The 26,836-nt window shown below is 37.3% G+C and overlaps 1 protein-coding gene across 1 annotated transcript in view; it reads right to left on the bottom strand.

Moving 5' to 3' along the window:
- ARHGAP42 (Rho GTPase activating protein 42) overlaps window positions 1–26,836 on the bottom strand; it is a gene marked incomplete at both ends in the record, with an annotated part of 165,834 nt that overhangs the window by 100,957 nt on the left and 38,041 nt on the right. The window contains one exon of the mRNA XM_082304913.1: window positions 8,502–8,563. Within this exon, the coding sequence (XP_082161039.1) occupies window positions 8,502–8,563 (62 nt within the window). The remainder of the gene's footprint in view (window positions 1–8,501; window positions 8,564–26,836) is intronic.

Here is a 26,836-nt window from a genome sequence, read left to right as displayed (position 1 = left end):
AAATGATTTCAAAGAATAAAAATTATTAGAGAAATTAGAACTATATTTTAAACAAGTTAGCAACATACCAAGTGTAAAACTGAAAAGTATTACTAAGAGCTCCATATGCATAGCTAGACATTATTACTTGAGAAAGTTAATGGAAGCTGATGCAGCGTCATTTGGAAGAGCCAGCTAATGCTCTGTACTAACAGCACCCATAATTTTATCTCCAAATTGTCTGGCCTAGTATGTGTTTTTCATCTGGGGAAAGTTCAGAAATGTCCATGCATACATACAGATACTAGAAGTTAAACCACATTAATGATAACAGAATGTGAGTTGTTCACTTTTATTACTCGGGGGTTTTTTTGGTTTTGGTTTTGGTTTGTTTTTTTTGTTTTGTTTTGTTTTGTTTTTTTTTAAATTGAGCACAAGTGCTAAAAAACATTCACTGAACACGTATATTTTTGTACTTGAGTGGTGCAGAGAAAGATAGCAAACAGGATTCCTTCTAGCCCAAGACACAGCAAAGGGGAAAGCTGCATTGCGAATTCTCCCTCAACAAGAACACGCCAAAGGATCACATTGCAGATCTGCTCTCTAGGAAGCCTGCATGAGAGGAATACGGCTATCACTTCTTGATTTCATTTATCAGTTATAGTGGTCACAGATAACATCTGTAGGCAAGTGAAGGCGTAGTTCAAATATCTTTTTGATAGTAATTTCTTTGATATAATTGTTATCTTCTTGATAGTAATTCTGGCCCAGAAAGCCATCATTTTCCTTGCGTGCACTGAAGTGAGGGGAAGGAGGTGATAGAAAGTCAGGACCAAAGGCATTATTTTTCCAGCTGGATCACTTCTCCAATTATGCTCACTACACAGTCACACAAACACTTGTACCAACACAACAGGGAAGACTGGACATTTTATTAAATGGTACAAGAAATGCTCTACAAATACGCAATTAATACGAATACAAAACCATTTTTCTAGGTATCGCTGAACTCCACTTGAGTCACCTCCCGATTTTTACGTTGACAGTAGCTGGGACACAAAGCTGACTCAGATTTGGGGCAGAAAGCTGGTTCTGAAAACCATTCATCAGTTAAAAATTTCTGTAGCGCAGTTACTCCACCAATTCAATAGCTAAAACACAGCAGAAAAACATGCACCGCTGCTGTCTACATCCTCTCTCTTCTGCAATAATTTCTAAGGGTAACCGGCAAAATACTCAACAAAATAGTATTACATATTTTAAAAATGACAATTAATTTTATATTATGTATGGTAATCACAAACCATATTTTTCTGCAGAAGAGACAAATGAAAACCATAAGCAAAAATTATTCTATAAACTAAAATAAATGGAATGAATTAGCATCTTCCACAAAAATTGAATATTCACCCAAATTAACCATCTAGAAGGTAAAAATTCACGCACATCCCAAAAGGAAACATATGCACACACTGCCAGTAGATTACTTTTCAAGCATCTATTTAAGGTTGACAATATCTGAAAAGCTCCCATTTCTCTCCACAGACTCCATAACATGAGTCTAGACTGGAAAAACATAGATGAATACAGTATACATGCAACCATAAGTTAGGCAAATTTCACCTGTACAAAAACTTACTCTTCTCACAGTTTGGGATCTAAGACAAATTCCAGAAGGATGAAAAGGGAGCAGGAAGACAGTGAGGCTGAAGATACTCTACAAAGCTCTCAAACACTAGGAAGTATCCATGGCTTGTCCAAAGACTTCCAGGAACAATTTACAGTAAAAAGGGATGAAGCAGCAACTACCAATCTCTGCACTCTGAGGCACGGCTGTCCTTAAATATTGCAGACTTGGTTTTCTTCTAGCAAAGCAACTACCCTTTTGAGCTCTTAGAAGTAGACATTTTCCCAAACCAGCCCTTTAGATCCCAACTTCCCTTGTCTATAAGGCAAAAGAGGACTAGGACATAATCTGCTGATGCATTGCCCTACTCTGCAGACCTTTCCTGTCCACTTCCAGGCATGAAAAAATTATGCTGATGGGGTCATAGAGATTTGGCACTGATACCTCTACCCTGCATACAGAATAAATTCCCTAGTGATGTACTCAATAGGAGGAGAACAAAGGCCGAGGTGTTTTTTCTTTTGTCTTTTTCACTCATTTCTCACGGTATCTGCAAATGGCTCAGACCAGGAAGTGGAGCAGAAGAGTCTGTTACAATGAAAGGCAATGGGGGAATTGGGTAGCAAGCAGGGTTATAGTGACAGAAATGTTTAGTTGTATTCGAAGTAAGACTTGAAATGTTTGTTCTGTTTAGTTCTTAGGAAGTAAGACCGACAACTGTATCAGCAAGGGGGGAAAAAAAGAAAAAAGGAAAAAGTCGCATTTCAAGGGCTGAAGTGTTAACCTGTTGCTGAGGACTAGTAGGTCTGATCTGCCAAAAACTTTAAAGGGTGCTGAGATATGTCATTGCAATTAATGAAACCCAGGTCTCCAGATAGCATTGATCTAAAAGCAACTCAAAGAGTCCTCCTTGTAGACAGTCCCGTCTCATCCTGAGCTTCCAGGTGTCTAGCCTGCCTTGTTGCCTATCTCTGTATCTTTTCTAGGCTATATAATGCTTTCTGACCAGAAATGCATATGGCAAGTATTCAAAATGGAGGTTCGCCAAAAATGTTATGAATTCAATAATTTTCCAATGATTTCTAAAACTTAGCTTGACTGCCATTGGACAGTAAGCTGATGGTCTAAAAAACCAACCCAACAAACAAAAAAAACCCACAACCCAACAACAACAAAAAAACCAATGAACAAAACCATTCAAATCACTATTTTCCTATCTTGCAGAATTCCATTTACCAAAGAGATGGATTTCTTCTTCAATTAATATCCAATATGTAGCCTACTATATCTGGGGTAGGAAGAAGAAAAGGGCAAGAAAATAATAAATAAATAAATAAATGTAAAAATATTTTTTATAACAAAATAAAATAATTCTGTACTGATTTACTGCTCCTTGTTCAATAGAAAGCTCAATTACTTAGGAAATGGGTATTTCCAAATTACTACTCTGATGCACAAATTCAGAAAGTCTTTCCAAAGAAGTTAGGTTAACAACATAGTAGACGCTACCTTAATTGCTCAATAGGACATGTACCAGCCATCCTAAGTGTAAGAAAAAAAATAAACCCCCCAAAACCAGCTCTGAGGTGCCTTTTAATTAATTTAAAACACCAAAAATGGGGGGACAACACAAAAACAAACCCAAACAAAAAACAGTCCTAACTACAAAGAGAAGAAACCCTCTTATTTGTGCTGTTGTTCCTTCATTTGTAGTAATATGCTTTCAGACAGTCTCCTTGCAGGCAGGTTCCTACCAAAGAGATTAAATGCCAAAAATTGGTATGAGAGGGGTAGAGCACTGAAAGCAGTTACCAAGTATATCAAAACACCATCATACGCTATTTTTTGTCATTTTAAGAGAGCACCCATGTGAACCAAAACGCCAGGTGTACGCTCTGCAGTCTCAGGGTGGTAGTATATGTGATTTTATGATTTCTGCCCTTTATAAACTGAGTAATAAGCAGGAACTGTGGAAGACAACTGCTTATTCTTCTGATGGAATCTGTAACCCATTTCACATTATAAGGAAAAGGTTAATTCTGCTCAACAACATGCTGTGTCCTTCAGTATCTGATTTTATGTACCATTCCATGGATAGCTGGTTTTAATAGTTCATTTATTTTTCTTCAAGTGCAGCTTTTGAAACTGAATATTTTGATGCCTTCCCTGGAAGCAGATAGCATCGGACCCCTTGTGTGAGGGCAAATACAGAACCACAATGAGAACATCCAGTTAATACAAAAAAAGTCCACAACAATGAGATACTCTCTGAAGCACGAAGATTATGAGATACAAAGAGACAGACTCTAGAAATGAAAACATTCATTGAACATAGTACACAACTACCCGCTTCAGAATTTTTGTACTATCCCCTGAAGTATTTAATATTGGTCAGGAATTCAAAGAAACCATACACATCTCACTGATTCACGATGCCAGAGAGAAAAGCTCTGGGACCATTCATCACTTGCCAGCAACCCATAAAAGCCTGGGTAAATAGCAAAGAATGTAAGAGTTAAGAGGCCTATTTCAGTTTGGGATTTAGTAAACTTTCAGAAATAATCAGGGAGTTACATTCAAGATAACACAACACTCAAGAGAAGACATTCAATGCTTCAAATTGATAGGGGATCTCAAGGAAGAAGAAATCAGTAGCACGAACCAATTCATCTATTCTTGTTGTCAACACAGCATAACCCTACAAAAGGAAGGCATTAGTATTTTATATCACTCCCAGCACATTTCTGTTTGTTATAAACTTTACTAACAATTTCAAATGAATAGGAGACATAAATAATGCATGAATCTCTAAAATAAGAAAAGCATATCACTTATTTAACAGAAACAATGTGAATTCAACAAAAGCGGAAGGGAATTATTTTAAGTAAGTTCGTTCCCTTAATATAGAACCAAATATTCACATAAAATTAAATTATAGCATCTCTATTGTTCCCTAATAATCACTGGAAAATAGAGGTCATTATTTTACATTCCCTGGTGGCTTATTGCTGAAGATATTGCAAAGGCAGTGGGATGAATCTGACTTTTTATCCTATTGGTATGCTACTTGTAAAACCCAAGAGTCAGAGCTGTTTGTTTGGGGGGTTTTTTAATGGCACCATGTACCAACAGCATCATTAAATTAACAACACCATGAAATGAAAGATATCAAACATAAGGCAATACATCATAAAAAAGGTGTCTTACAAGTTACTTTTTCCTTTATTTGCTTTTTAAGGGGAAATGTTTGGTGCATGAGCTCTGGTTTTTCTAAGACTACTAGTCATTTTTTTAGCATCAGAAAATAAAAGACAAGGATAAAAGAAACTAACTTATAATAATAACCATTTTATTACTGCTGCCACTAATAATGGCTGTAAAGCTTTACACAACAGAATATTTATGTGTTACACAGTTTTATTTAACCTTACTCTTCAGTGTTTTTCCCAGTAACGCTGTTCATAATATCTTGTTTCTTTAGCTTCTTCTAAAGAAAACAAAAACGAGTTCCTGTTGCTTCTTTACGCAAAAAGGACAGAAGGCTTGCTAAGCACCTCTCAAACTATTTCCTTGACCATTGGAAACACTTAATGTATACATTCAGTGGGGAAGCACTCTAACACACCTCTCTGTTCACCAAAACAAAAAAAAACCCTATTTTGCTTATGAAGAATTTAATAGGCATCAGAGGGGAAATAAATTGGTGATATATTCAAATTTGATGCATGCACTCATATGTATGCTCATAAACTCCTAATATAAAATTCAAGGCAGGGAAACAAGATCATTAGCTGGTAAATAAAATTAACGTCTGTCATTCCGTATTCTTGTACATCCAGCATTCGCTGATACAATACTGTCTTCTACTGTCACACACTTCAAGAATTAAAAGGAAGTTGTAGATGGTATGAAGTATACCCATAAATAATCTCAACACTGACTAGCTGCTTTTCTCCAAGCCTTCTACAAAATGTCAAAAAGAACAAGCTTTTTTTTTTTTAACTTTTGCAAGTTTTCTCTTTTTATGCAGAAGGAAATCAAATTCTTCAAGACTTGCATGCCCTGTCTCGAGCTTTCCAGTCAGCTGAGAACCTTTTCTAAAATCATAACTAATCTGCAAATTGGCTGGCTTGAAGTGCTTCTAGCAGAGGAATCAAAGTGTATGCATAATGCTCCATACTTCCTCAGAAATAGGCAAAAAAAAATGTTTTGAAGGTCTCACAGTTAAATCCCAAGTTTGTTAAGCAGAAAAGTCTTATTACTAGCCATGGGTTTGGCATCTAGCATGGCACACTGACCCTCACAGGGACCTCTGGATTCTGTGATGGCATGCATGAAACTGCAGTAAGAGAACTGGAAAATAAAAAATGAAGCATCTTTGACAAAGGTGATACTTTCCGTATTGCTTTTTTTGTTTTGTTTTGCTTTTAAGCTTCCAAGCCCTTACAGCAAAGACTTATGCTATAAGATACAATAAATACATTCATTATAGTATGAAAAGCTGCAAATTCATGGGTTTCAGGGGGAAAATGTCAGGAGAGCCTGTCTTTTGCCTCTAAAACCAGATGCAATCTTTAAGTCAGTATACTGCATCATAGCAGGATCTCCGATTTGCACAACTGTGTGAAGTTAGTACAGCAACAACGCTTTGGCTACTTTTACAGAGCATTTAGAACTTTGTGACCTAGGGCCAGAGCAGTAAGTAATGTAGCCCAACACACAATGGAAAGCAGCTCTATCACGTAAATGCCATCATACTGGACATAAACTCAGAAAACAGAAGATGACAAAACGCTCTTTTTCATTTATAAAATTTATCGCTAAAGAATAGCATGGGCACAATAACTACGTAGAGATCTAGGTGGGACTGGTTTATCCCATATGTATTTTTTCAAGCCTCGGGTTCTCATTTTTGCATTTGGCTCTACCAGGAACAAATATTTTAGGAAGTTTAATTCCAATAATAATTAAATGAATTCCACCAAGAGGCAGATCAAACTTTTTAAAAACAGAAGAATTTTAAGTTTACTGAATTTTCTTATTCAAATATCACTACTATGACAACTATGTGTCGTTGATGCTCTCAGCATGAGCATTCAGTTTGAAGAACAAACAGAATGGGGCTATTCTAAACTCAGCAAAAAGCTGGACGCAAATGACTTCCCATCAAGAGCAGCTTCTCCACACATGAATACTATTTGCCACTTTGTTCACCATGATTTGATGATCACATTCTACTAATCTTAGAGCCATTTGTACAATATTTTTCTGTGAGACTGAAACCTCACCCAAGTCCTTGACCCTGCATTGGAATCCAACAGCTCAGCTATACAATCCATGCATTCCCACTGAAGTCATACTGAAATGGAAGAAAAAGTATCCTTCTATCCGACTGGTCTTTTTTCACTTAATAAAATTAATGTTTTTCACCCTTTTACTCTAATGGCCTCCCTACAAGATACAAAGTAAAACGTTACATGGAAAGATCAAATTATAAACCATAGAGAGGCCAGAAACTCCTAAAAGTGAAAAGGGAGTGACTCCTCTGAGGAAAAAAAAGAAACAGAAAGAAAAAAATTAATGGAAATTATGTATACATATTATGAAAGACTAACTAGTTTGAAAAATAAAACCCTCACCTATTCATTGCTTTTCCTTTTTCTAATAGTTAGCTCACAATAATCTTTAACCTAAACTAGAAAGCTATTCATTTAAAACATTGTTTAACCAAGTAATTAATAAGTGTTCTGGTAAATGTCTTTTAAGGTGGCAAGTATTGAACAGTCGCCTTCTCACTCTTCCATCTACCCAGGAAAAAATATTTAGCATGAAGCAAAAATTTTGCACTTTTATAGGGTTAGGTGATATTAACTGTGTAACTGTACCATATAGATGTTTATGATTTTGCCACTTGAAAATATTTATGTAAACAGAAACAGTGGGAGACCAATTCCATGGTTATTTACTCCTAGGAATAAGAGAACTTTCTGTATTCCTCTTCCTGGATTAATAATCTTCCTCCAATCTGAGTCAGTAAATCATTTTCCTCAGCCCCCCTAAGTACTTATAAGAGGAAGGAGAGCAAGGACAGACATAGTCATTGGATGGATTTGAGCTAGTTAAACTTTCACAATATTTAAAAATCCCCCTACTGAGGGTTAATCCTTACCTCACTTCTTTATTTATGATTGACTTCCAGGGAAGAAAAAAAAGTAGTTTCATTACTTATGCGTAATTTTTTTAAAAATACTTGTACAAGAATATACTTAAAACTTCTTTAACAAAGCTACATCTGAATAGAAACATAAATGAAAGCATACTGCAGATTCATCAGTAGGGAAACAAAGGGAATAAGAATACCATAACAAAGGACAAATCTGATGAGTCTGATGTACTCTGCAAGAGTTTCTCAGAGGTGATGAATTTGGTTTATCTTCTTACCACTTATTTATCATATTCTTGGATTACTAGTATACATTCACTGTACAATATTCTAAAAGTATTTCATTAAATATAAATACCGATCTACACTTTCACCATAAGCTCTTTGTTTACAGTTTACTTTATAGCTGTGCCTGTGATTAATAAGACAAGATGGGAGAATGGAAAGGTACAGCAGCATTGAGAGGTTATTTTGGGGTGTGGAGCAAGGAAATTGTGAGAAAATAGTTTTTAAATCAATGCAAAAGTATTTGTCTGAACAGTCCATTAAAAATTGCTGCAGTCTGTGCTAGCACATTTCTGCCTTTGCAGAATCAAGTGATTCTTATGAAATACTTAACATCTACTACACAAACAAAAAAAAATAAAAATAGGACTTGAGGAGGAAAAGAAATAAAGTACTATTTTATACAAAAAGAGGCCTAATGCAATATATTAGAGCCAGTAAACTTACCAGTCGTCTCCTCTCCTCTTCAACAGCGATCAGGAGCCGAGCAAACTCTTTCAGTGACTGGGCTGAAAAGAAAACAAAGAAAAAGAATGTCCTGGTCAACATTACATTTTAAGACTAGATGAGTCCATTATCTGGATTTAAGTTGTAGTTACAAGATACTGTTCTTATATAGTACTTCACTGAAATCAGTAGTCATTAAATGAGGTACGGACTGAAGTGAGTAGCAGGTCAAGTGCAAGTAAAAAACAAGGGAAAAGAACCTGAGTATTAAGAGTCATGTGAATTTTAAAAATATTTTTTTAAATGGAATATGGCAAACTGATTTTCCTGAAATGTGCAAAGATCAGTCTTGATACAAAGAATTCTACAATCAGCCACAAAATTTACTTTAGCACACAAGAAGCATAAAGAAACTGCAAAGAAAAATCTTTACTAAAGTGCAGCAAGAACTATGAAACATTTGCAAGAACTATGAAAAATATCCAGGTAAAAATTTGAAAGTCACCATTTTAGAAGAAATGTGTTCTTTATGCCAAATGTTTAGGTTTAGCAGCTCCTTGGCTTTATGAGATGTGATGAGAACAAATGATTGATTTATAGGCAAGCTTTGAACTCTGTTACAACTGTGAGAGAGTCTTTGCTCAAAACTGCCTTCAAATATAAGTCAAAGGGCTAGAGCGGATGTCAACAGAAACGTAATAAAAGTATTAACCCATAAAAGAGGGCAAGAAATGGGAAAACATTCAAAAAACTCTTACGGCTTCATTCTCATCTAAGCAAGTGCTGCAAATCTCTCTAGAAAAATCTGTCTTTCCATTTATATTACTTTCTCAAGGGCATAAGGGTTGTTCAGAATTCAGCACCACAGTTCCACAGACAAAAATGCCAGTGAAGAATCACGTGAATAGAGCTAAGTAGCTCTTTTTACTTTCTCCTGATGCATATAGCAGTAATTGGTGCCAATGACAGGATGCTAAATTTCATGGTTTAAAGCTCTGATCTCAGAATGCAGATTCGCAAATCCTACAGCTTCTCACAACAAACTTGAGGCAATCTAAATCATCTTTTAACGAGGAAAAAAACAAGGAGACAAAACTTGTAGAATTTCTCAAAAGAACAGGCTTCAGAATGTCTTCACAGTTAACCAACATACACTGCTGGGGGTATGCTAAGAGAACTCTTGTTCTCTTAGCTATTATTCCATCTTCTTAGGTGTTTTTACAAAATGTGTCACTCTCCAATAATATGGCTTCATCACCTCTCAACTTCCTTGAAAGACTTCAGGAAATAAGTACATTTTCTAGAGGATCTGCTATGTTCCAGCATCTTTTAAGAGGGAACCAGCATCTAGCTTGCCTTAACTTGTCAGCATTCATGAATTGCTACTTAGTTTTTGGACTATACCCAAATCATTTTTACCCTTTCCATAAAAATGGAAAGGTCACCCTTGCATTCTTCTTGCTCTCTTTTAACTTTTACAGCTGAAGAACACTTTGCTGTTTGTTCCAATTTCTTCTGCAAAACCTTACATAGTCTATTTTTTGCAGCTGTAATGCTGTACCTGCATATCTTGACCTCTAAGTCATTCTTTGCCAACAAATCCGTTTTTCCACATACATTATTCCTCATGAGCTCTTTGTTTAGTCCAAGTACACCTGGTAAGTTAAATATCCATCCAGGTGGGTCTCAAGCCTTTTCCTTTAATATTTTTCCCTAAGAACACACACACCGGAAAAAGTTTGCCACCTTTTAAGTAAAAGAAATTCTAGGCCTTCTGCACAAACTTCTGAACTCCTCAACTCAGGCTTACCAGCTGAGCCTTTCAGTTCCTGACTTTCAGTTACTGACCAGCTCAGCCTTTATCAGAGTTACATCTTGAGGTCAAGAACTTAAGTTTGCTATCCACTGAATTAACTCAATCTCTTAGAGTCAGCTCATAATACCGCAACTGTCAAAACCAGGTAAAGAAATAGATGATGAACTGACTGGTTAAGTTACCTGATAAGAAATCTGTTGAGTCTTACATTCAACAATATCTATGTACCCATTACAAAACCCTAAAAACTAAATAAACAATGAGCCAAACACACATGGCCAAACTATTTCTTATTTTCACACTGATATCCCCCACAATTTAACAAGAAATGATCCTTGCCTGTAGAAAACAGGACAGAGCCAGTTCATCCCTTGCACATGTGGTAGAGTGATTCTTTACCCACCATTAAAAAAAAAAATAAATTAATCTTTTCAAATAAACTAGATAAACATGTTGTTTGAATTTTATTACCTGTTCAGGGAATTAAGATGCATTTCAGAAAAACAGCTGACTTTCTAGTAAAGCCAGCAAGAGAAATTGTTTCCAGATTATTTCAGTGAAATAACTGGTCATTTTTAACCACAAGATGATGTGTTACTGCAGTCACATGTTAAAACTCCATTCCCCCTCCTTTTTTTGCTTTTTTACTGTGGAGTCACTCACAGTGACAGCACTATTTCAAAGAGAAATGATTATACCAAGCACGATACCTTTGTGAGGACGGCAAATCTAGAACCTACTGAAATTTAAGTCTTCCCTACCCACGTCAAGGCTTATGGTATTCTTCACTTAAGTTTCTGATCATATCATTAAAACCATCTTTAATGCAACAACGGCTCATGAAATTCTTTTTCTTCATCATCTATGATGAGAAAGTTAACACTTTACACCTTTCAGCAGCCAAGCACAAAGACTGCCAGTTCCCAGCCCCAGGGTATGGGCAGGACTTTATCTAAATCAAATAGAAAGGGTGGGAGACAAGCAGGTAAAAGCAACACAGTTGTGAAGAAAATATCCTCTCTGGTCAGGCAATATTCAGAGTTTTAGGAGCAAAAAGACAGTAAAGGAAGAACAGCAGGAAGCAGAAACTGGGCAGAAGGATGACTGGAAACTGTGAGGAGGAAGAAAAAACCAAAAAACAGTAAAAGAAGCTTTTGAGTCATCTTCCTAATTTCAAGGCAGAACCAAAGGGTTTTTTAGTTTCAAAGTCAAAACTGTTGCTTTGGATTTAAATACAACCAGGAAAGAGAGAAAAGACTATAAAAATATGTTCCGTAAGTTTGCAAATCAAGGTTTTCCTCAATGTTTAACACTAATATAAAGATACTAATATGTTCCCTATAGAGTGCCTCAGTTAAAGACTGAGAAGCTGTCTCCATCTTCTTTTCCCTGTTGCCTCACCTTTGGGGAGATTATAAAGGTCAGAGTTTCACTAAGCGCACAGAACCTACACTCTTCAGCAGCACTAAATCAAACCATTCCCCTGATCCTAGCGACACCTTCGTTGCAGAGACACCTTTGCATCAATACTGACTACACCTCCACCGTTCGCTGCCCCACACCAACGTCCATCCTTTTTGTGCCGGTCAATGCCCACGAAGCCATGGACCATCCTTTCCAGCTCAGAAGGTGCATGGGGAGAACAAGTGCATCGTGTAATTGAGACTGTAATGAAGGATGCACGCCCAGTACACAGAGCTCAGCAACATGGACGTCTCTGGTGACCCCACTGGCTCCTCTGCCCTTGCAATGGCACCACATAACGTCAAAAAAGGCTTTACCACCGCCAGCTCTCCTACAATACCAATGAGCATTGCAGTACTGAGTCTTTCATGTTATCACACCCTTCATCCCCCACTCAGTCTGACCTCATTAAAAGCCAGGGTCTGTCCCCAGAGAACTTCATCTGTGCTGGAAGCTGCAGCGGGAGGTGGTGAAGGCAAGGCAAGACAGCCCTCGCTCCTCTTGCCCCAGCGTAGGCTTTTCCCTTCTTCCTCCCCGCTGTTCCCGCAGCCCCCCTCCGGCTGCAGAGAGGCGACAGCTCCGCCTCACCTGGGGACCGGGCTGGGCAGAGGGAGGGACAGGCAGCGCCCAGCTCCGCGGGGCGCGGGGCCTCCCGGGGCGGCTGGGCCCGCGGACACCCCGGGAGCCGGGCGGGGGCCGCGCGCCCCTCCACAACCGGGCCCCCTCTCAGGATGTCAGCACCAACCCCAGGCACGGGCTTCACGCACCTAATTCCGGATTCCCAGCTCTCAACAGGAAAAGAACAAATATTTCAACAACGATAATCTGAGGTGCTTTTGCGTAGTTAAAAACCAGAAGATTTGAAAATCAGCACCATTTGTGTCAGACGCGGCCCACTGCTGTCTGTCAGGAAGCCCAGGAATTACAGGCAGGGCTCACAATCTTTTCTTACGAATGCTGCAAGATCTTTATTTTTCTTCTCCCCTTCTTTTTAATCAAACTAGACACAGAAGAATTAAAGTGAACTTTGTAAATACAAAAAGGGGTGGGGGGAGGAAGAGTCGAGTATTTTACAAGAGGAAATGCCATGGGAATGTGCTGACAAGAAATAAATTCTGAAAACACACCAATAGTACAAAGTACAATATATAACCTAACTTATATTAAATATGAAGGTATTTTTAATTATTTTCAAAAAGCATTATTGTTATTGGTGGGCCATTTTAAGTAAAACAAAGTGCTGCCTTAATACTTTATTCTAAGTCATTAGGAGATACTAGCTTACAAAATCCAAATAGTTTTACAGTCTGCTTTTTACTTAAGGGCTATTCAAAGACTTGTAAGATACACTTGGCATCATGATGGAAATGATGCCTGTGAAAAGCAACACCCAACAAGTAAAAACAATTGTATAAGTATCCGGCTGTACACTTGTGGTCTGATTCATTACAATTAAAACAGGTCGCCAGCTGTTCTCTCTGGAGCGTTCCCAACCCAGCAATAATTTGCTGCAAAATTTCCCTTGTTCAGGAGAAATAGCTCCCATTACTTTATTTAAAAAAACAAAACAAAACCGTCTTTATTTTAATATGAAAAGTCTTTTGATGAATTTGCTTCATAAGGAAGCAAACTAACAGTAACAACAGCTTAAACCTTAACAGTGCAGATCAACAATGACCTTTTTTCCAAAAGATGCACATGTTTCATGTGTTTTTTTATCCCTATGATTTCAAACATACAGTACACCTCCACAAACAAGTATACTCGCATAATTAAAAGAAAACTGAAGCTTAGTATAGGACTAAGTGAATGAGGGTGAGATGAAAAAGGATAAAAAATTATTTATCTGAATTTATAGAATGCATTATTAAAAATACGCCTCATTTATGCTCTAGAATTCTGATGTACTGCATTAAAATTAACCCAGTGGTTCATAGGAAAAAAACCCATGTACTTAACAAACTTCATGAAGTTTTTGTTATATACTTGTGTAGAGAATGTATCACCTTAAAACAGCATGCCTACGGACATTATTGAAGCTACTCTATCAATAATTAGCTTAATACTAAAGAGTGTAGTGTTACACTACACTACTAAATGTTACATACAATAGGTACGATGTCATCTATACTTAACGAGAAAAGGAAAGCAACATGTATGAAACATAGAAGTAGTTTTATATGACCAATACTGAATTCAAAGACATAAAGCCAAGTTTGGAAGGTAATGTTCAACCGGAGATAGAATGGAAAGTTACTGTGGAACACAGAATAAAAATAAACGTTCTCTTCTGTGAAATGGACTGTTGGTTTAACTTATACTTACACATGCAGTCTTGAACAATGCATAGGCAATTTTTAAATACTCTGAAGTACACTAAACAACATTTTATAGTATTCTAAGCAGATACCACCACTGTCTTCAGATATGTGAGGGCCAGCATGGAAAAAATATACATACAGAAATATGTCATTTGCTCTTACAGCATCTTGCTGTGTAAGAGGCAAAAATGTGCAAGCCTGCCAGAGATTTCCTTGTAACTTCCTGATCTGACTGGGGAAATGCCAGCCCTGTGCTGTACATTGCTCCCGACACACTTTGGCAGGAAGGTCAGTCAAGTACATCCTCTCTCCAGAACTGGTCATATCTAGCATAGACGTGCTATAGCAGGCTCCAAATTCATGCTTGAGCACAAACTTCAACTAAAGCCTCCAAGGGAGTTTTTCCCAGCAAGTAATACATTACTAAATCAGAATTCAAGATGGACCTAAGACCCATAAGGAAATTTCCTAAGGATTAACACTTGTTAACTAGACTTCAGTGACAGAGCAGAATAAATGTAAGATCCATGAGTGCTGAGAGAAGAGACTTTTTTCCCAATTCTAAAATGAAATTAAATATATTGTTAAATAGTTACTAATTCACAGACATATTTCCAGACCTTCTAATGACTAGCATTATTTGCAGCCACAAATGCTATTTCAAGCAGTTTTTCAAAAAACCACAACATCAAATAAAATTTCCATCCTTCTTTCTCTGGCTTTAAGCCATGTTGAAAAAGTACGGGATGGGGGGGGAGTAGGACAAGAGAAGCAACAGATGGTTTCCTGATCAGACGGAAAAATCACAAATTTCAGATTAACACTGACAGGCCACCACAAGTATCTGGAATAAAGAGACAATAATCTGCTTTCTCAAGTACTTTCTACCTAACAAGAATTGTGGGTATCATAAAAGCCACAGAGGATCTGTAGTGTATATCTGAAGGTAACTAAACTAGATGTCTCAAAATGTCACCCCAATGGCAAGTTTTCAATATGCCAAAATGTAAATCCAAAGGAGGACTGTCTTCATATAAAGCTCCCAAAGCCTCCCATTCTCTTTGTCTTTCAATATGTTGGCTATGAATTTAAATATAGTCTTATCTTATACAACACAGATTTCCTTTACCACTGTCACAACCTGGACTGATTTGCTTATAATTCTTTTGCTTCCTTTTTTTTCTACTGAATAAATCCTGTAAAACATTAAAGGTGTACAATTATCTACAGCTTTAAATGGAATTACTGTTTAGCCCAAAGGGAACAAGCTGCAGGATCAGCACCTTAGTCTGCAAACTGAAATAAAGAATAATTTGTACAATTTATAAATATTTCATAACTAATGTTGACTAGGTTTGAGTACTGCTGTAGTATAATTTAAAAAATAGTACTGTAAGACAACTGCAAATATTCCTACAGAAAACAATATTTTTTTTTAACCAGATTTTCAGAAAAGCTATATTTGGACAAGTACGTTTGCTAAATGTTCCCAATTATTGCTCAGGTTTTCATTTTTTGTTGGCTGCTGCTATTTCCCCTGCCACTGCTATGCTAGGTCCACTTCTCTCACTTTCTAAGCAACAGTTTTGGAGAAACTTCAGTTTGGAAGAGCTCAGTACCATAAGTAGTATTTACTGGGAAAGCAGAAAAGAAGACAAGAGAAGGGGAGAGGAGAGCAGGATTTGAAACCATTGTTTTTCTTACCAATTTCGTTCTCTTCTGGGTTTCATTCCCAAGATATTAGAGGAAACAAAGTAACTGCTTTCTTTTGTTTAGGTTTAAGGTAATATTGCTTAGGTATTTATGTAAATTCCAGTCTGTAAGCTAACAGCATGTCAGATGTGCTTTAATTTAAGCTGAGTATTGGTGTCAAAAGATGTTAGAAGATTCCGTTGTGGAAAAAGAAGTTAGAACAGCAAGATAATGGTTCATTTCTTCATGGGGTTTCAGTCTCATTTAAATTTGGAAAATTAATATCGGATGAGCTGCCTTATCCTCCATTTGGTTTCTCTTACTTCCGTAATCTGGGTATCAGATTTTATGGATCTGTAATAAGGACCTCATGCATTCCTTTAGTCTGTGTTTACATTTACCACAACCTCCATAAGAATAGGAAAAAAAAAAAGCTATTTGTACCTTTGTATAATTCAATGAAATGTTCTTCTGGTAGTAAAATACACAGGCTGAAGCAAAGGTTCAAGTGTACAGGTTTTACAGTTACGTGGAAATACCCCAAAAGACACTCTCAGATTGACAGCAAATTCTGCCAGCAGACAGTGGTTTAAATTCTCAGCCCCAATAACCACAAATTTCCTTGAAGACTTCCATCTTGGGAAGGTACACAAAGGTAGAGGCAACTCTGTCTGCTCTGTACTGCTCTTGTGACAGAATCAAGACATACTGAGAGCAGACAAAGGGAAGCAATTTTGGACTCAATAAATGAAAATTCTTACTATTTGCTCCATAATTAATCTTTTTTTATCAATTAATACCATGATCTTTCAGATTTTGAAGCAATTTCTACCTAATCCAGACATTGATTTCAACCCTGATGAACTAAAAATAAAAAGCCACACAAAAAAACCCCACAAAAAACCAAAAAAACCCCCCATCCAATTTCAAGGATAGTTTATCCTGACTTAACACAGACATGACCATAAGAAAAAAAAAAAAAAAAAAAAAGTAACTATTGCTGTAAGAGTTAGATCCTTCCAGGGAGCACAACTTACAGTGGTAATTTTGTTTCCTGTGGCAATTCCCACCTTGAGCTGCGAGGAAAGGTATTTTGCAAAATCTTTTCAATTCAAATAAGTGTGCTACCTTACAAAAATAAATCCAAATTTGCCAAACAAATCCATTATACATCAGAAAGGAAAATTATGACAAGAGACAGAGAGACACAGAGATGAAAAATGCCTGGTTTAAAACTTCTGCAAAGAAATTACACAAATGAGGAAGCAAGAAAAATGACAAAGTTAAGACTTTTATGCCCAAATTTATGCTTCAAGGTCTACATATTGTTCTCCAAATATGATCACATCTTCCACTATACGCTGGCAAGCAGAGAACTTTATCAGAGCACAGCTACTGAAATCCATGTAACTACAAGTAAATAAACAAAACTCAAGACTTTTCTCTACTTCATTTGAGTTAAGGCACTGTAAACTCGGAGTAAATGAAGAGGTATTTTGTCCTCTACATCATAATTTGGAGCATATTGGCTCTTTGCAGAATTAGGACAGTGAGATGGTAATAAGTGCTCCAAATTCCCCATGAAGACAAAACTAGCAATGAAACTATCACCGATTCAGATACCAGATACCACAGATACCAGTCTCCCCGCTTGACCTCCCCTGGTTTATGCCATTCAATCCCTATGTTTTTTAAAGGAGTGTTCCCCATGAATAGATGTTTAAAAGCCCTTCCATTGCTGGCCATATACCAGGGACAAGCATTTCCCCTGACCAGTCTGCTGGGTTTTGTCACACTATAAAGGCAAGACAAACCAGCAGCAGAGGCCAGCAAGTTCCACAGTAAGAGTGGAACCTCCTGTCTGAGCACAACACACGTGAGCCTCAAAGTGCAGACTAATATGCAAACCATATAAGGCAACAAATCAAGATTAAGCTTAATCAAAGCCCAAAGCTTGCAAACACATCTTGCAAAGCACAGTATAATATGTACATACCATATTAGGCAACTGGAATTTTAACTCAAAAGTATTGTCATCTTGCAAAACTTAATGAGCAAATATAGCGAGGTATTTTATGAAGCTTTTTTCCTAAACATATGTAAAGCATAGAATGTAGGGCCGCTATTAGAAGTAAAAATCCTTTTCCCCATTACAGAATTTTATTGAAACAAAACCTTTGTCAGCATAATTATCTAAATCCAGTTACAAACAGTATCATACTCAAGAATTCTTTGCTATAAAACATACCTATCGTGTCACAAATATTTAAACAAACAAATATAAGCCTTGTACAAAAGTTAAAACAGTGCTTTGAGCCAAGACATTTACACTTTCCGCTCCACTCCTTTTCAACAGAAGTCTACAAAAAAAGCTACACGTTTATATACAAACTAAGATGACTTGCAAGAAACTCAGGTTATCTAGAATTTCCAGATCCACTGTCACCACTTGTCAAACGCAATGCTTGGAGAGATAACGTTAAGATATGCGATGTTACACAATTTAAATAAATCCAATTACTTGACTTAATATCAGTAAATTGCCATGCCCTACTTATGCAGAACCTCACAAAGCAAATACAACTAGCAAATTCTACATGGATCAAACACGGGTAAAACATTTCCTAGAATCCTGAAAGACTTTTCAAGTTTATAATGGCTGTCTATCCCACAGTATGTTAGTAAAAACAAAACCAAAACAAACCCACACCAACCAATTATTCAAATACCACCACCACTTTTAAAAGTTTATTAAAAAACCAGCTGCAATGTATCTACCCTGTGTTAGTGTTCTATTCTGATTATAAAAGCAGCAAATATTTTGAAAATATATTATTCAATTTGGAAATTTATCTATCTTCTGCAGCATGAATTCTTCAACACCACAATTCTTCAACACAACATTAGCAGAGCTGTGGTAGAAAAACCCACTCTAGACTCTATTAGTTTATAGCACCTCTCTGAGAATGTGGCATCCTGAAGTGACAGCAGAAACATTTTAAATCATCAAAGCAATTTCTTCCATTTTGTTAGGAACATGGGACTGAAGGGATCTCCCAGGCAGTCACTTGCTCTCACAGAGCACTATATCAAAACCCTTCCACAAATTAGTAAATCACTTTTCTTGCCTCTCCTCTTCCTTCTACACTTCTGTGAAGGAATGGAGGCTTTTGGGACTAGCCACAACAAATCTATTTTCACCATATTCTCAGAGAATAAAGAGATAACAGTTTTAGATAAGTGGTCATTAAGAAATACTGCATCTCTGTGCCACTACAAAATAGGTTTTAAAAAGTTATCATATCTGCCAAAGAGAAATCAGCCCCTGTTTCCACCTGATGGAGCCACATGCACAGCAGTCCTGGGGCTGAGTTCCATAACTCAGCAGGGTGTGGGGAACCAGATTCAAGACATTATCCTTTGTCCAACAGGTATGAAGTGACCTTAAAGTGCATCTGGAGACCTACTTTGAAATCCCAGCAGCTTGAATTGGCTGAATTGAAACTAACAGCATAACTTCCTATACTGTAAAAATCCATTTAATCCAACTAATCTTTACCTTAACTAAATTAACCATTAACCTTTGACTTGAACAGATCAGACTTCTCCAGAGTTGACTGATATCCACAGCCTGTCAGAGTAAGAACAGCTTTAAAAACCATGGAATATTCAGAAATAGATAAGATCAAAGGTGGATTCTGGTTAGATCAGAGATTCTTTCAATCCTCTTCTGCTTTCCTTTGCTCCCCCCAATCCCACTAGAAAGAATCGCGATATAAATTGACTATGAATACAAATCTTTCATTCTAAGAAAACAATTGCTACTGCATGATCAAGTTTTTTGAGCAGCTGAAAAACAAAATGATGGGGGAAATAACCACTGGCCAACATACAACATATTAAGCTGCAAAAGTAATATTCAATCCTAACATTCCATAAACAAAGAAGTTAGAAGTAATATGACTACATTACAGGCTTGCCAATCCCCGATTCTTCAGAGGCACATCCATACTTTAAAGGAAGGGAAAAAACCCTGATATTTCAATCTTTCCAGCTGTACAAACTTTATTTGCCTGTGGCTCTTTGTGGGTGCTGAAATAGGGGAAGTAAAAGGAAAAGCAATGTATTCAGAATGCAGCTGAGAATCATTAATAGTGTTTTTCCGGTTTGTAAAATTTAGTGCATTTATTACTTGAATGGTGAAACACTTTAATTAGGAAAAACATCACCAAATACTTCAACAAATGTTAGGTTTGCCATAATTGCTTTGTTGAATTTAGGCCTACAAAAGGGATCAAGGACTTCCTGTGCTTAAAACTCTAATCTCTACTAAGGATTTTGATTTCAGAAAGTACAAATCCTTCCTCTTACTTGCTCAAACCTGAAGATGAATATCTCAAAGCTGAGTTGATCAAACACTACCTGTTTTTGAAAACAAGTGCCTATTGCTCAAGAGGTATACTAACTTGACAACTCTAAAGTGTTACGCCTTTTTACTACAAGTGTGTTATATGCAGCAACAGTACATACCAGTTATTTTCAAACCAACTCTGTAAAGCAATTCCCTAGTCCTCAGACTGTCTCCCCGCAGGCGTTCATACTTCCACCGGGATGCCCAACTCTAGAAATAACAAAGCTAAGTGATGAAGGAGGGAAGAAGAGGTATGCTGAAGGCATGGAATGAGGACAATAAAGTAGAATGCATCTACAAGAGTCCAGAAGATCAAACTACTAATGAGAGACACAATAGATACTTCATCTTGATCTGTCAGTGGCATGGACTTGTCTACTTATCTACTCAGCTGTTCAGACCAAATGTTGACTCATTTAATTTCCTTAGCAGAATGCACGAGGACAACCAAAGCTATTGCTGTCCATTGCTTGCCTCAACCTCCTTCTGTAAACAGCATGAGCTCAAAGGCAAGTGGCAGTCTGAGCCACCACAGTTTGCAGTCCGATATAATAAAGTGAACTAGCATGAATTTGAGTCTCCCTTAGCACACCAGGGTGTAAACTGCAGTGGCTCAGGAGATCTCCTACTTCACATCCAGCTGCTCCTGCCACAGAAGAAGGAAGGGCAGTAACTGCATCAGCCACCCAAATCTAATTTTTTTCATTTGAATATGAATCTTAAGGTAACAGGGAATGAAGCGTGCAAATTCTAACAACCTTCTGATATGTATCTTGGAGAAGAAGAAAAACCAAGGCCTGTGTTGTTGATCTTGTTTTACCTTTTCCTCCTGCACAGATAAAGGCCAATTGCAACATTAATTTATTTCCTGCTTTGTCAGCCTCATTTGACCTTCCACAGCAAGGACAGGAGCACTGGGCTGGACTCACCTTCTCTTTCTGATGCAGATGCTGTTCTGAAGCCTCTATGGCATTCTAGCACTAGCATAAAATCATTCATTTCTTGGAGTCAAGAAACAATAGCGTTCCGGAAACAGGCAGCATTTGTTTAAATATGCAACAGGGATTAAAAAAAAAAAAAATAATGGCAGGAACAGATTTAACAGATTTTAAACAAATACTTTAGGCATTTCACACCCTGATTGTGCTGAGTTCCTCCCATAATTTGTTACTGTTTAACTTCTGTAGATAAAAATAGTCCAATAGGAGTACAAAAGAACTCTGTCCTGTGATTCAGATCTTACAAGTAGCTTATGTAAAGTTGCTCTGAAGGTCACCTAAAAAGTTAATCTTAAAATTTATTCTTCCATCTGGAGGAAAAAGAGCTGGCAAATCTAGACAAGTAATTACTGTGGAAAACCAGCATACAATCTTGCTATGTAAATTCACTCTCAGTCACAAATAGCTTTCTATGCTAATTGAGGACTCAACCCTTCCCCACCCATCTAAAAAAACACCCTTTGTAAATATGCTTGTCTCTAATATGTTCCACAAGGTCAACAAACTCAAGCACTACAAAAGTAATTGGGATGATACCTACACTAAAAAAAAACCCACTCCTGGAACTCTACCCTCAAGGCAGTGGCAAGATCCTCCTCTTTCCTTGGTTTGGATAAGGCAGTAGGGTACCTGAGCCGCTGGAATTCAGTTTAGACTTATTTAGTATTTGGTAATTCCATTCAGAAACCTGGTTACAAATGGGAATTCAGTGCAAAGCAGGTAGAATACTAACCCTAAAAAGAACTTTCTTGAACATCAAAGCTAACCTCAAGTGATTAAGGAGATGACATGCAAGACATCCAAGTGATTCAGACCGTAGGTGGCTCAATGGCATTTAATAAATAATTCTGAAACAGCCAGGCAAATTCAAGAAGCCATTGCACACCATAAACATCAGAGATACAGTGGCTTGAAATCGTGGCCAGCCTGACAGGTACCTTCTGAAGTTCTTCATTAGCCTCCGAGTGGCTCCAAAAGACAGTCTCCTAACTTGAAGACTGCAATGTCCACAGATTGATTCGTCAAGATTTGCCTCCACACACTTTAGGCAGGCATAAAGCTACCTATAATTATTTTTTTTTTTTGTAAATTTTAATAGAGCATTGCAGTTTGTACCATTAAAAAAATTAACCTTTTACATTGTTATAAGAGATGGGGGGAGGGAAACTTTCTGATTTTTTATTTTTTTTTCTCTCATTTGTGTAGTGTTATACGCAAATTTCCCAAGAGATATCTATTTGCTGCTTTGAATGGCAGGATGCTTGTCCTCTGACAGGCTCTCCAAGAGCGCAGAGCAGCTGCTAACTCAAAAGCACTGTGCACGTGGGTGCCCAGTACAAGCAAAAAAAGAAGACTGAGCTTCTGGCCCTGTTGCTCAACTCAAACAAGAGAGCCTTAAGAACACAGCAGTGGGCTCCGACAAACAACTACTATTAAAGTTTTTGTTTGTTTTTTCTCTTTTTGGTTTTTGTTTGTTTGTTTGTTTGTTTAAAGTTCTTCCTCCCAGTACATCTTAGTTGATTTTTCAAAGTTCAACTTGAAACTAACTGCTGTATACAACATAATTGCCTGGTATGAGTTAACAGTTCTGTTGATCGTTGGTTGCTAGCAATTTTAATAATCCCATGAACGACTTGAGGTGTGAGTCAGTAAAGATCACATGAGCCACAACTGCTAGCAGCAAGAGGAGAATCCAGTTCCCACATGGAAAGATACTGCATTTTAGAACTTCTGACCGGAAAGATACTGCATTTTAGAACTTCTGACCTATTCCTTGTGGCTCAATAAATAATGATTTCATAGATAATCATAACCCTATTACATTCCTAAATCAAGCATCTGATGCTACCTGAAACATCTGTCAAAATTCTCTTCAGGGAAAAAAAAAATTCAAAACCAGCAGCAACAGGGTGAAATACACATGCCTGTCAGTGCATCTTCCTAAACAGCACACACCAAGAAAAAACAGATACTAAAGTAAAATGCCAGAATATCAGAATGTATTTATTTGTCTTGGTTTCTTTTCATTCTGAAGAACGTGGTCTTAAACTGCTGATATTAAATCTCACGGATCTATGATTAGCCATAATACAAAATAGTCAAGAACTTGTCAAAGAAACAAGACAGAATTCCATTGAGTTAAATAATAATGTTTATTATTTTCATCTCTATCAGCCACAATCCAGATAACACAAACAGAAGAAAAGAGGATAAAACCAGGGAGATTCCTGGGGAAGGAATCAGGTGACCCAAGCTGGATAATACCAGGAAAGGAGGAGCTGGGCAAACCCTCTCCTTGCAAAATTTATGCCTGCACAGTGCATACTGAGGAAAAAGACACTTGTTCATTAAAAACATAGGTTTTGCACCTATCTCATCTGCGTAACATTCTATGTTACCTATAAGGTTTGAAACATGTAAAAATCATGCATCTGTTTTGCACAAAACTCTCACTGGGCATGACAAATGACTCACCTCCTTTACATTCATTCACTGTTAATTTAAAGTATTTAATCTTTGTGCAAAATATTAATTGCAAAGGGGGCTGAGAGTAGCTGTGCACAGGGTGATATGGCTGAAAGAGTGAATGGCAGAGTGTTGTCAAGTCTCGGCTGTTTCAGACTGAGGAAAGCACAGTTGTTAGAAAGATGGGGGAAGCAACAACCTCTCCTTAGAGTAAGGGTAAGTTACATCAAACCATCATTACTATGCCTTTTTAGTATTAATGATTCACTGCCATTCATCGTGTTATTTTTGCTTTGAAGATGCCACTTTCTGCGTAACTTTTCAGTTGCACAAAAGAATTACAGCTTGGCTGAATCACAGGCAACTGGAGCTAATATCCATGTTCTACTATCAATTAGTGTGGCCCTATCAAACACCACGGCCCTTGTGCTGCTGCAGATCACATGCCGCCACATGCATTTCAAAACAGAGGAAGACACAACACTGGCAATTGTTGCTAGCTGCTTATTTTTTAATGAGAAAAGCTAGTGAGCACTGTTTCTCAAATCCAATTTGCTGGCAAATACCTGAAAATCTGAAAAAGCTTCTTATAGCGTGAATCCTTCGATGTTCACAGCTTAAAAAAAAAAAAAAAAAAAAAAAAAAAAAAAGAAGTTGCACATGATTTGAGGAACAAGCCAGTCTGCTTATTCAAGAAAGTCGGGGGAACAGCTTACAATACAGGCACAAAATGTCTGACTCTAAACTGGGTATGTTATATCTGGAAGTGGCTACGTAGATGAATCTGGGTAACTTGCAACAACATGAAAAGATAACATAAAATGCACTATACAGCCACAAAGAGACGTAGATTTTTTTGTCAGAGAAGAACAAGACTTCTATGGAAGAATTAAACATTTGTAAATAAAAGGTAAGAAATCATAAAAATTAGAAATCAAAGATAGGAATTAAAAGAAAACGAAAAACCCAAATAAATCACTGGATTCAATAATACGTGGATTAAAATAAATATGAAGAACACCATCATAATCCTGTTTAAATTGTGTGTGTCATGGAGCTTAACTAAAACTACTTCTCATGTACTTTGTGTAATGTGCTTATTGGAATAGATGAGTTGTATAAAGAGAGCATCTAAAAAGGCACGGGTTACAGGAAATGCAAATAAAATTGAATGCTGTTACTAGAGCTCAGGTTGCCAAAAAAGAAAAAAACTATGTTGTTCTCAGTTACCGAACAGAGACCTTCAACTCTAGTATTGCATCAAAAAAAAAGTTCATGGAGCTATCAACTCAGTTCCAAATACTTATTGCTGGTAGGAAAAAGAAAAAAAAAAAAAAATCACTTATATTTCAATTTTGAAAAAAGTTGAATTTTTTTTTTTTTTTTAAAAGAAATAATCATATCCTGACAGAAGAAGCCTTATTCAGAGGGTAAATTTTGAACACTAAAGTGGGTTAGGATGGATTTCCAATGCTAAGCTTGAAATAGAAATGTATTTTAAAATCTTCAGAATGTAGTCCCTGTATTAAGCCCCTCCATACACAGTGGTTTTGTACAAAACTTATCAAGTCAGAGTATCACTGCAGACTGAAATAAAACTTCCCAGTGGGCTGCACAGTCGTAGATATTCTTAAAAAAAGGAGGTGAAGGCAGAAGGAGGCACAGAGAGCAGGATTCATCTATACAAAGCTGTCTTTGATGATAAGCAAACATCTAGCTTGTTGGGGCATGTTAAAGATATGGATAAATTCTAGGTCACTGCTCTAGGGAGATCAAAAATTGAGCCTTACCCTATAAAAGCACACAGTATCATTCAAGCTCTGTTAGACTTGAATTTGATTCCTGTCAGTTTACCTTTTACTCTTATAAGCTGCTTTGATGTACATGACAATCCATCAGGCAATGGGTGCTTTAGAAGCTAGAAATCCCTTCTTTGAAGCTCCAAGTGAAATAAATCAGCTGTCAAGCTTCATGAACTCTGTTTTTTTCCGAAACAGTTTTAAATGCCTGTTTAATGTCCAAACAATAAAATGTCTTTTCTTTGCTACTTTTAGGTTACAAGTAAAATGAAAGTTGTCTTTGTCCTCAGTCACCTCATTTTAAATGCAAAACCTTATGTCTTTAAAAGTTACTGACCAAATCTAAGACCTATAACTGAGATACTGTAGATTTAGTTTAAATGCATAAAACATGTACAAGCTAATTTTAACAGCCAAGAAATGATACGTAAAACGCCAAAGAGCGCATACACACCATTCATTTTTCGTCTCTTTCCAACCTTGATACACCTGAAGAACGTATGCAGTTTTATATCTGAGTAGAAGCAGCTCAGTGGTTTTGCTCCCCAACTTTTCTATGTCAGTAAAAGTAAACCTCCCCTCCTGCCCCCCCTGCCAAAGGTTAGTAGAAGACAGTGACCAAATACCAGCCATCTCTGTTGACAGCCTCCTAAGTGTCACAATGCTGTAGGGTGAGGATGAGGCAAACATGGCCAGTGAAAGCAAGCAGCTCAGACCTTTTGTCCAATGATTAGTAACTCAGTCAGGAAAAGGGAACTATTGAAGGGAGAGGAGACTTGAAAAGAGGTTATACTAAGAGATATGCTTGGAAAAACCCAAATCTGAGTTTCCTCTCTGCATTATATGGATCTTTTTTAAAAAAATACTAACAAGTCCTATGTTCCCTCTTGTAGTGCCAAATTATTTTTAGAAGCAACTACTCTACCAACCATCTCCCTTCCTCTCAGATGATTTGGGAGAGGCATGGGGGCCATGTGGTACGTAAGACTCATGACACTGAATTTAGCCATTCCGAAGATGGATTATAATCCAAGTTTCTCACCAACAGGAGCTAGAGCACTCCAGCTGCTGTGCTACTGCCTAAAAGCATCGCTGCAACCACAGCAATGCCTTGCAGTAAAAAGTGGCTGAATTTCTGAATCCTAGAAATGTTTCCAGGATTAGTCTGCTGAGGGAAGAATATTCTAATGATATTAAAGAGGCTTACGTTCAAGACAAGCTGAGCTGTTCAGTTCTGAGAATGCAGTTCTGGGTGTGCGCAGAGGCAGAACATTAAGCAGCTAGTAAATTTTATTGGCAAAAGTTCAGACAACTATATACTTAGGAATGCACACGTTGTAAAGAACATATTCCTGTTTTTAGACCAGT

Source organism: Platalea leucorodia (genome assembly GCF_965183815.1).
Source record: "Platalea leucorodia genome assembly, chromosome: 2".
NCBI lineage: Eukaryota > Metazoa > Chordata > Aves > Pelecaniformes > Threskiornithidae > Platalea > Platalea leucorodia.
The sequence above is the reverse complement of the archived record's forward strand: the minus strand, read 5'-3'. Positions and strand labels throughout refer to the sequence as shown.